The sequence below is a fragment of the Babylonia areolata genome, chromosome 25 (genome assembly GCF_041734735.1).
Source record: "Babylonia areolata isolate BAREFJ2019XMU chromosome 25, ASM4173473v1, whole genome shotgun sequence".
Classification (NCBI taxonomy): Eukaryota; Metazoa; Mollusca; class Gastropoda; order Neogastropoda; family Buccinidae; genus Babylonia; species Babylonia areolata.
The window spans coordinates 18,081,126-18,093,138 of NC_134900.1; the positions used below are offsets into that span (position 1 = coordinate 18,081,126).

The 12,013-nt window shown below is 43.4% G+C and overlaps 1 protein-coding gene across 2 annotated transcripts in view; it reads left to right on the forward strand.

Moving 5' to 3' along the window:
* The window catches only part of LOC143299454 (uncharacterized), an 18,329-nt gene extending 8,738 nt beyond the window's left edge, over window positions 1-9,591 (forward strand). The window contains exons 1-3 of one of the 2 annotated variants that reach the window (XM_076612664.1): window positions 395-1,431; window positions 4,011-4,094; window positions 4,664-9,591. In XM_076612664.1, coding sequence (XP_076468779.1) covers window positions 1,362-1,431; window positions 4,011-4,094; window positions 4,664-4,845 — 336 coding nt within the window. In that variant the 5' untranslated portion in view covers window positions 395-1,361 and the 3' untranslated portion in view covers window positions 4,846-9,591. Of the gene's footprint in view, window positions 1-394; window positions 1,432-4,010; window positions 4,095-4,663 lie in introns of those variants that run through there. The other variant, XM_076612663.1, reaches the window with a different exon arrangement.
* The last annotated feature ends 2,422 nt before the right edge of the window (window positions 9,592-12,013 follow it).

A 12,013-nucleotide genomic window follows, 5' to 3' on the forward strand; every position in this document is an offset into this window, starting at 1 on the left:
TAGGCGGATCAGCGCGCTCGTATGTGTGTGTGTAATTGTATGCTTTGCCTCGCCAGTAACTGTATTTAACAAGCAAGAGATAGTTTTTGTCTATCTATACATTTTGCTAATAAAGAATTTGAATACATGAATATAAATTATGAATAGATAGGTAGGTAGGTAGGTAGTTGAAATGAACGTTTTCACAATTCAAGCAGAAAACCTAAAGGGTTAAACGTGTACCTGTGGATCGTTCCCAACTGCAAAAGACGTAGTCATGCGTGTCCACACCGTTGGCTCACAACACCTTCCCACACAACACAGTGACAATCCAGACTTAATGGAGGCCTTTTGTTAGCATGCTGTGTATAGTGTTTCTCATGTCGTTAGCCCATGGATGAAACCACCACCACCGACCATTGTATTCATTTTGCCGTCTCCGCCTACATATACCTATCAGCAGATCTCTGTCCTCAGTAATGTAGTATACAAGTGCAGCAGTTTGTGTCGTTCAGGCACCAGAAGAGAGTATAACAGACCTTCATGCAAGGTTCCTTGATTTTTTTGCTCGGCATTATTGTACTTGTCCCAGCTGAAGAAACAGGCATTTTTGCGAGTTTCTTGCATTTCCATTCAGACGAGTTGTCTGCATCGCAGGAATCATTCAGTTGTCATCAGCATTTCAGCAACAAGACACGTGAAAGCGCAGCGGTTACAGCGAATGAGAAGAAGGAAAGTGATATGCTGATTGTAAAAAAAAGAAAGAAAGAAAGGAAGAAGAAAAGAACTCAAATTGAGAGAGGGGATTAAACGTTTACGGGACAAAGGACGTCAGTGACTCTGCCTTGAACCATTCATTTCGCAGCCCCCGGGCTTGGTACATCTTTTACCTTTGAACGTCAACCCTGATTGACAGTTTGAGCCTACAACTATCAGACTATGAGGACGTCACCCCCGAATTACAGCTGGGATGAGCACAGACACAAATAATCCCGTGGGATATTAGTGTGTCAGCGAGCCTGCAGACTGGATCAGTTTGTCAGCTCTCTCTGATGGTCAAAGCTCATCATACACCTCTGAACTCTCGGTGGGTTGGGGGTAATTTTCATCGAAAGAGGTGACGTACCGCGCTGGATTAATCGCATTGGAATTCTCTTGTGAATGAATAGACCAGGGTTGTGCACGGCTTGTTTTTTTGTTGTTGTTTTTTTGTTACCCTTTCTTCCTGCGTGCTTGTTGTAGTCTGTGTTTCTGGCGCAATGAACAGCAACGGAGGTAGACTACCTGGGAGACAGTGAAGGACAGTTAGGGGCTTGTGCGAGACATTGTTATTGTTATCGTCGTCGTCATCGTGACTGTCGGGGCAAGTGTGCTCTTGCAACATGCCCAGCAAGGTGTTCGTTGTGCAGCCTCTGGCGGAGGACCGGCGGAAAGTTCTGGGCGAAAACCCGGGTGAGGAGGGAGGGTTGGTTGATCATGGATTCCTTTTTTTGACTTGATTTAATCACGGAAATTATTGTATCTGAAGATATATTTTTCATTAGTAAATGTGTGCGTTTGTGTGTGTGTGTGTGTGTGTGCGCGCGCGCGCGCGCGTGTGCTCCTGTATGTATCAAGGCAAGGCAAGGCAAGGCAATATATGTGTGTGTGTAAATCTCAAAGTCGCTTATGATGAATTGTTCACACCAAGCACAGCGTACAAAGTTTAATGAGACAAACTTATTCAGAACGTAGGTCGGGGCTCACAAGCGTACAGCCATCCGTCAAAGTCTGTTCATGTATGTGAATGTTCGTATGGCTTCACGTAGAGGATTCGCACGTTGTTGGAAATGATGACCTTCAAGACACAGTTTAGAGGTGGACTACAATAAAGAGCCTTTCTCTGAAAGCATTATATTAAATACAAAATCAAGTTAGACACCCTCATTCAAGAATAAACTCAATACGATTATGTGTAGATAACGTGTAGATTTCCAACTGTCTGACAGACAAGTGTTGACACGATTGTGTTACATGTTATTTGATTGTGTGTGTCACAGGGAGTAGGACTGGTGTGTGGCTAGTTAGTAGTATAGCAGTCTGGAATCTGACAGTTATCTTAAATAATCATTATGAATGTAGGTAAAGGCAGAGAACTCATGCATACGTAAGCATATCCCATCATAAATGGAGCTGAGATACGTAACGGTAGAGCGAGCATACTTTTCAAAACGAAATGTGCTGTCTTTTCCTTTTTTGTTAATGTGTGTGTGTGTGTTTGTGTATGCGCGCGCGCGCGTGTGTGGGTGAGTGTGACGTCCCCAGCAGTCCTGACAAAACTTGCGTTTGTATGCAGGGACATAATATACATGTGTAGGATAGGAAGTAGGGGAGAGGAGGGAGGGTCGGAGGGGGGCGTTACAAAGACATCTCAGACGTGTGGACAGCTGCATGGAAGGGGGTGTGGCGGAGGGTTGAAAGGAGTGAGGGGGATGCTCACAATATCCCGGCAGTCTTGACGACAGTTGTCACGCGACATATTGAGTGGGGGTGACGCATTCTGAATAGAAGACCCATGGTGGGCGAAACGACAATGTGACAGAGCGGAGACGGATCTGTGCGCCTTTTTTTCTGTATTCATGTACAATACATGTTGGGTTTGACAAACTGACGTACATTGCTGAATCGTCTATTCGTTGCTGGTCTTTTTAACTCAGCGATTCTGTACAGTAACCGAAGCCAGTGAACACTTCCTTTAGGCCATCGACAGCAAGAAAGTATTGCTTCCGGCAAGGAAATTCAGTTCGTGCGTGGGTTTAGGAAGATAATATATAATGATGGCAGCGTATGTTGAAAGACTAGTACTGTTGTTGTTATGTTTTTGTTTTTGTTTTTTGTTGTTTTGTCAAATTTGCTCTCTTTCATACAAAATGTTGATGTAGAGATGCAAAAGCAATCCTGTACCTGAATATGTTTCATTTGCAAAGAATATGTGCTTATTGTAACTTCAGTCCATAAACTCATTTCTGATCAGTGATAATCATAACTAATGCGCAATAACTAGCATTGGGTTGTATTGGTTTCTTGGATGTTCGACACACACATTTGAGAAACCGCGAGCACGACTGCTGGTTTTCAAGGAAAATAAAATCAGCGGATTTTATGACAATGAATAACAATTTATGTATGGGGCAAGTGTGGTTGGGAAATTCGACATGTTTTTCTCGTCGAGTTGTTGTGTTGCTTGATACCGGCATATAATGATAAAATGTTGTATGTGACGTAAAGCTTTTATTTCTTATTTTGTCGGTGCTAGTTAGTTTCATACTGGGCGCACGCTACACAGTTGTGTTTATTGATCCGTCTGCCGTACTATGATCGAACCATTAACCCGAATGCTAATACGTCTCTGTGGCTTGAACCAGGGTTGGTACTGCTTTACTAATGCCTATCAGTTGTACTTCTACAATTTCTGATTGAACTCTCGCCACCATTGGACTGGGTGATGGTGCTGGGGGAGGGGAGGATGAAGGGGGCGGGGGGGGGGCAGATAAGTGAGAGAGAAGGGTAGGGATGTTTGCACAGGGCGGATTTTTGACGTGATGTATTGGGCCTACATACTTCCCCGGTTGAAAAGTGAAGGTTCGAGCGGGTGCGGAGGGGAGAGAAAGAGCAAATTGAACGGGGTTGTCTGAGCTCGTCAAGAGAAAATGCTTTTGAAAACTGCTTTAAAACGAGCGCGCACGCGCGCGCGCGCGCACACACACACACACACACACACACACACACACACACACACACACACACACACAGAGAAAACTACCTCAGTCTGCCCTTTTCATCCAATACACGCCACTCCTGCCCCTGAGCACACACAATCCATCCGCCCCTCTCCCCACTCCCTAACCCCCCCCCCCCCCTCACTAACCTCCTCCCCCCCCCACCCCCCCACTATTTTATTTATTTATTTTCTTTTTTAACATATGGGTCCGATCGACTCACGGTACTGCATTGTTGCTAACGGTTGCACGTTCACTGTTGCTGTATTGCAGACGACCCGTGTTGCGGGAAGAAGTGTTTCGTGGTGACGGTGGTGGGCCTTTTCCTCTTCGTCACGTTTGTCTCCCTTCCTGCTGGTGAGTTTTGTGCATGAAATTGTATTGTATTGTATTGTATTGTACTACAAATTGTCACAACACATTTCTCTAGTGATGATGGTGATGGTGGGGGTGATGATGACGATAATGATGGTGGTGGTGGTAAGGGGGAAGGGAAGGAGAGGTTTTTTTTGTTTGTTTTTGTTTTCTTTTGTTGTTGTTGTTGATGTTAGCGTATTATTGCAGAGAGTGCGTAATCCATTTTATTTATGTATGATGAAAGTGTTAAGCAAGCACAGGCACTGCAACGGGTGCCAGTTCACTAATACACACACACACACACACACACACACACACACACACACACACACACACACAGTCTCTCTCTCTTTCTTTCTCTCTCCATTAAACACACACACACACACACTCTCTCTCTCTCTCTCTCTCTCTCTCTCTCTCTTCATCTCTCTCTTTCTCTATGTGTCTGTCTCCCCCCCCCACGCTCCCCCCACCACCACCACACACACACTGGCACTCACTCACTCACTCACTCAATCTCACTTTATCCACCTCTGACGAACCTATCCAACCCGTGCATTGTGTTCCAGGAGTGTTCCTGATCATCCACGGGAATCGCAAGAGTCTGGTGGGCTTCAAGGTGGGAGGAGCCCTGGTGGTGTCCATCCCCATCGTCATCGCCTTCGCCTTCTGCCTCATCCTGTGCTTCCGCCGGAAGTGGACCCGGCGGCTGACCCTCCAGCCCTCCACCCGCTCCCCCACCCTCGTGTGACTGCCCACAGCTGACCTCACCGGACAGGACCCCGTTCGGCGTCTTGTCCATTGCTCTCCCTATGGACTACAGAACAGATTTTTTTTTTTCAAAGAAAAAAAAAAAGAAAACAAAGGGAACCCTACAGAACTCAGAAAGTCCAGTGTACATCGGCCTATGGCCACAATAGATGATTTATGGCGGGTGCAAAGGGCGTGTGGGGGAGGTGTCGGGGTGGGGGACAGGGTTAACAAGAGTACTGACCGCCACAAAGAGCGAGAAAGATTTGTAGTGAGCAGGTTGTGGACTCTCGCTCGATGTTTAGAATTCTGTATAGCACTGCAGTGGGTGTATGTATGGAGAAAGAATCGGGATTGAGAATGAAAGAGAGAGAGAGAGTGTGTGTGTGTGTGTGAAAGGGAAAAGAGCGGTTGGGGGAACAGAGAGTGAATGGGGAGAGAGAGAGGGGGAGGGAGAGAAATTGTGCTGGACTGATACACTATGATTGTAGGCTGGAATGATTGTTGCTCTGGTTTGCACAGCCTTCCCCACCCCGAACCCACCTTAACTAGATACCGTATTCCGCGTGCGTCATGAAGGAACGATGTTTCCGTAATTGTCAAGAAATGGTCAAGTCTAGGATACTTTTTTTTGATCAGCAGATTAGTGGATGTTTTGTTTTCCTTTGTATTGTTTTGTTTCGTTTTGTTTTTTAACCTCTGTTTTGCAGGATCTCCCGTTCTTTTGACGGATCATATTGTTGATTCCGCTCCTCCCCCCAAACCCCTCTCTTCCACCCACCCACCCCTCTCTTTCTCCGATGTTTTGATGACAGTGAAGCGATTATAAGAGTACTTGACAAATCAGTCTTGTGAGTGAGTGTAAGTGTGTGTGTTGGGGGTGGGGTGGGTATATATCTGTAAGGTTCTCAACTTCCGCAGTTAAGTATGCAAGAGAAGGGTTGTTTCCTTTGTCATTTTATTTTACTTTAATGATATATTGTATTTAACTACGTCGCTTTTTAACTTAGTGGGACGAAGCGAGTATAGAATATCTAGTATGCTGCTCCTGCATGGTTTTGGCGAGGTGGTTTAAAGAAATTGTATTTGTTCAAAGACAGTGCAGTGCAGTGCAGCAGTAAACACCGATACATTTGAGCACAGCAAGCAGAAGCTCATAAACCGTTGTGTATGAAGAAGGTTGGAATAATGGGTGGGCTGCATGAGCGAACTTAGCAGGGCTAAGTTTGCTTATCGTTAAGAATGTTCCTAACTCCACGGGAAACTCCAACGACTTGGGAACATTCTTAACTGTAAGCAAACTTAGCACTGCAAAGATCGCCTCATGCAACCCAGCCAAGGTGACTGACATAAGAAAGACTTATGTCCAGTCACAAGGGCACATCTGATAGACTGGACAGGGGAGACCATTTTGTGGGCTGAGAACAGCTTGACCTTGAGGGTGTTAAAAATCAAATCTACAGACATTTTTTTTTTTTTATTGGGGTATGGGGATATTAACTGAAGGTCTTCTCTTAACGAACCAAGGCTTCGGGAAGCATTCCAGGGTGTTTGAAATGCTCACTGGCCGTGTGGAAGAAAGAAAGGAGAGGGGAAAAGGTTTGTACTTCAGTATCTTTGTAGATCAACACCCCCCACCCAGAAACATCAGCCCAAGTTTTCCAGTTGGATGTCAGAGATTATTTTCGGTTTGGAAACAGCTTGTTTGTTGAATAATCGTTTGTCAGTTTCATTGTTCTTAATTCGATTGGTGTGATCAGTTCATTAATCTTTTTTTTTAATCTTTTTTTTTTCTTTTTTTTTTTAGAGAGATTTAGAAATGTGTTTAGGCTGCCAATGTTTACTGTGTTCAGTTTCATATTGTTTATAGTAAAAAAAATAGTTTTAGTAGTACATTATTAAAGAGATTGATAGAAAAGGGAGAGTGGGGGTGGAAGGCGAGTACTGTACCAAAGTTGGTTGCCGGTCTTGAAATCACACCATTTCTCTCTCCTCTTCTTCTTCTTCTTCTCCTTCTTCTTCTTCTTCTTGGGTGTGGAGAGGGATCAAATGTGACACACGAGAACGAGGAGTTCACAGTATAATGTCTGGCATTCCTGTGCGAATCATGAATTGCTAGGATAGGATTGAACCCTCTCTCTCTGCCCCCCCCCCCCCCCCCCCCCCTCGCTGGATTGAACCGTCGACACGTGATGACAAATACATTAAAAACAACAGCAACGACGACGAAGACGTGTTTGATTTTTGATGTATGATCTTATGGGTTGTTGTGCTCTTTCAATTTGGATCCAGCCTAGCAGATCATATCTCCATCAGAATCGTCCGTCTGTCACACGTTTGAAACGAAGCAAGTCGTACAGTTCCTCGATTTTGATTTTTTTTTTTTTTTTTTTTTCAATTGTTTTTTCGGCCTCAAAAGCAGAAAACGACGGCTGCTCTACCCGACCAGTAGGAAGAATGACACATTTTGAAGAATAACTGACACCCTCGCCCTCTCCTCTCCAATCCCTCCTCCCTTCCTCCGCCTCCCTTTTTTCCCCCCTTTTTTCAGCCACTCCCATCCTCAGGCCCCAGTGAGGCTGACTTGTCGACAGCATTTCCATAGAAAGCATTTCTGGATGTTCAGGGATAGGAGGATTCCAAGAACCACCACACGTTTTTTTTCTGGTTTATTTTGCGTGGAAGGGTGGGGGTGGGATGATACTTCAGTGTCTTACGGTTCTTGCTTGGGGTTTTTTCTTCTTCTTTTGTTTATTTGTTTGTTTGTGTTTACAGTGTTAAAGCGAGGGAAAAAGCATTTCATATTGACCTCCATCTGTAGCATGTTGACCGAACTGCTTTTCAATGAAAGGAAATGTTATTGTGTTCTCGACGTTGTTTCACACTGGTGGTGTTGTTTTCTGGTGTCACAAAAATGTTTTCACTGCCTTCAATCATTATTCGGCGGATCTTTTTTTCATCTACAGTGTACTTTTTTTTTCTTTTCTTTTTTAATCACCCCCAAAGGCTGGGTGAAAGAAAGCATTGTGTTACCCTGGTAAATACGATTTCCGGTTTCGTTCCTTTTTTTCATTTATGCAGCCAGCCACATTCATCTTATACTTAAGCTTATCATCGTTATCGACGTCATCCTTATCGTCATTTTTATTATCCATATTATCCATATCCAAATATCCGTTTTTATTAGTATTATTATTATTATTATTATTATTATTATTGATGTTATTCTTATTATTATTCTCATCATCATCATTATTATTGAAGGAGAAGGGGGTGAACTGCCAAATTTCTTCGATTTTTCACCACCCCACCCCCACTCTCCCATTCCCCATCCCTCCTCTCTCTCTCTCTCTCTCTCTCTCTCTCTCTCTCTCTCTCTCTCTCTCTCTCTCTCTCTCGTGCATTCCAGGAACAAAAAATCAACCGAAAAAGATGTAAGTCCTGTGATGGATAACCGTCTCTTGAGCTTATGACCAGTGGATTGTTAATCACCTGTCTTAATCGCAAACATGGGCCAGTATTGAACGGTGGATCCTACTTGGGAAAGGAAAAAAAAATGATAAGGGTTTGGGCACAGTTTGCAATCATGTGTATGTGCGTGTGTGTGTGTGTGTGTGTTTTCGGGCGCTTAAAGTACATGCATATATGTGCGAACACCCCCATATTTACGTCTTGATTCTGGTAATAACCACAACTCTTTGTTACTTACTGAACACAGTATTGTAATGAATGTCTCATCCTTCTCGTCATCATTGCAATGATTAACACACACACACACACACACACGCACGCACGCACGCGCACACACATACACACACACGCACACACACACACACACACACACACATGCACACACAGTTTATTCTAGATTTTATCGTTGAAACCTATTTAAATGGATAACAATATACTCGATAATCTGAAATCTCTTCGAAGTGTAACCGTAAATGTCGTATGTGTGTGTGGATTTGCGAAACGGAATGTATACTTTGTACAAATCAAGAAAGTGTTACTCTTATAGATAACTTTGTCGTACATGATTTCGATATTTTGTGCCGCAGACTGCCTTGTTTGAGACGATGATGAAATTTGCCTTCATACCAGTTTTCTGTTTTGGATATATGAATGAACCTGCTGTATGGTGTGTGAAATTTCTTGAAATTCGTACTCACAGTAAAATTTCTTGTCTGAAACTTCCAGAATTATATTGTTGTTTGTGGCATTTGTCTCAGTTTGTTTATTTATTTATTCGATTATTTGACTAATCATTTTACTGTTTGTTTGGTTATTTATTTATTTATTCTATTTATTTATTTATTCATCTGACCATTTATTTATTTATTTATTTATTGATACGGTATAGAAGTAAAAGCAGTGAATGACTGCAATTTTCCCTACGAATAAATGTATTTTTAGAGTATTTATCTGTTCATTATTTCAAAGACTCCGTGTGTAGGGTATAGTGGGTGTGGGTGCGCGCGCGTATGTGTGTAGGTGCGTGCGTTCCAGCACGTGTGTTTGTGGGTGTGCTCGTGCGGTCCACGGGTCTGAATATATATTATTTTAGAAAGGAACATGTTTTATAAACTGACATTCAAGCGTGTTTGTGTTCATGTGAAAGACTTATTCTGATTATCATTATTTATTATTGTTATCATTATTTGAATTTAGTCTAATTTGCTGTGCACGTGAATTTTTTTTCTCTCGATGTATTCGCTGTCAGAAGAAGAGATAATAAATGTACAGTTTATGATGCGTCTCTCTGGCTCTGTGTGACTGTCTACAGGTGTATGATGCGTCTCTCTGGCTCTATGTGTCTACAGGTGTGTGTTTGTGTGCGTGTGTGTGTGTGTGTGTGTCTTACTCTCTCTTTGTCACTCTGTTCATCTCTCTCTTCTACTTCTTCATTCCTTCTTCCTATCCTTGACCATCATCTTTGTTGTTAATAGTGGGAGAAGCAGCGCGTCAGAAGTTGCATCCGAAGTGCATTTAGGGGAGGCTATCGAAATAAAACATCCACTGCCATTACACGGCCTTGGTTTGCTCCCACCCTCGATAATTTCCCGTTTCGCAGAATCACATTCGCCACACAAATCCCGTTTCCCACAATTGCTTTTCCCATAATTAAAGTTTCACACAATCATATTTTCCAGAAATCATATGTTTACTGTAATCACAACTCACACATACACAGCGCGCGCGCGCACGAACGCAGGCACGCACGCACGCACACACACGTTCGCATGTGCATACATGCGCCCTGGAAATATTTCCTTTTGCCCTGCATCTTCCTGTTTGAGCTTATTTTCATCAAAGATGACAATCACTTCGCCCACTGTATTTCTGGAATATTGTAAAACGGAAAAAGAGCACACAAAAATATGTAGATGCATGTAAACGTATGTGAATTTCTGTATAAAAACCCGAGCTGATTCGTTATTATCATCATTATTGATTATAGCACAGCTAAATATCAGGACTGATAACACAGTCAATGTCAATCCTGTAAGAAAAATGAATAAATAGAATAAAATAACAACAACAACAACAAATAGATACAAATACATCATTCACATTCGCGCACACAAGTATAGGTCACGCCTCTCAGTGACGTTAACCATTCCATCAATTTTTCACCCGAGGATTTGAAAATCAAGCTGAACATAAACATGACTATTAGCACACAAACGCATCGTTGGCGCACAAAAGGACAACATAATAAGAATGCCCAATCACCAAGTCCAGAAAAAAATCCAGTAAGAATAAAGAAGAAAAATTGTATGCATATAGAGAATAGCCGGTAGGGGGAGGGGGCGCGAGAGGTGTCTAAGATGAAGACTGAATGAAGGAATGGGGGAAGAAGGAAGAGGATGGAGCAGACAAAGAGACAGGCGCAGAGAGAGACAGAGACAGAGAGAGACACACAGAGAGTAAACAAGGTGAGCAAAAACCCACGGTGTAAATCAAATGACATTAAATGTGAAACACGAAATCAGTAATCGTATATGAAACACGTAAAATCTCCTGTTCCACATTATTCATGCATTATATCAAATTTCAGGAATTTCATATTCGCGCCTGCGCGCACAATGTGTGTGTGTGTGTGTGTGTGTGTGTGTGTGTGTGTGTGCGTGTGTGTGTGTGCATACACACATACATACATAAACAGAGATAAAGACCATGTTTTCATGTTTTATCTACTTCAGTCAATTCTAGGAACATGGAGCAAGTGCAAACGATATACCTGTGACAGACATTCAAGGTCAAACAGATAGAGATACATACAACATGACATTGACACAGAGAGAGAGAGAGAGAGAGAGGGGTTGAGGGGGGGGGGGGGACAGAGACAACATAAGTTTAAAACGAGAGAGACGACCGAGAGACTGCCGAAACCTCCGCCGGCTGTGTGCATTTCTCCGCACTCAGAGTACGTGCAAAACAAAGTCTCAAACTCAAAGAGTGACGGATAGAAACTCTGTGTAGGGGGGGGGGGGGGGGGGGGGGGGGGGGGGGCAGGAGTGGGTGGGGGGGGGGGGGGGGGGGCACGTGAATAAGGTGTGCATGTGTTCGCCAAGCAGTCCAGTTTGCCTGCACTGCTAGACGACTTACCACGGCCAAAAATCTGGTGGTCCAGCCAGGTCATGTGTTGTTCGACAGTGGCTGACTCCAATAAAATGAATTGGGGTACAGGATAGTTCCGTTTGTCCCTCTTTTAGTTTAAACAGGATTCTGTTCGAAAATGCCACAATACAGACACACATGAATTACAGAGGACAGCAAGACAGTGTTATAGTATGTCATGTCACGTCAATCTTTTCTCTCCACCTATAATTATGTGTGCAACCTTTGAATCCTGTCACCCCTTCAGTGGAAATTTCGCTGGTTGGCGGGGTTGAGTTTTGAACCTTACGTCTTACAGACGACAGTCCTGTTTTTGGCGGGAGGGCGGAGCAAAACATGTGGCTGTTGAGCAGACAGGCGTTGTTCCTGAAAGCCTTCCTGCCATGGATCATCTCGGTGAGTAGCCAGCTCTTTTTTGTCAGTACTGTCTTTGTTTATCAGGTAACAGAACTGTATTGTTTAATGAAACCAATCTTGGGGAGCTCTCCATTTCTACCGGGCCATAATTACCAGGAGCAAATTTCGGTGGCACTATATCTAGAAAGAGA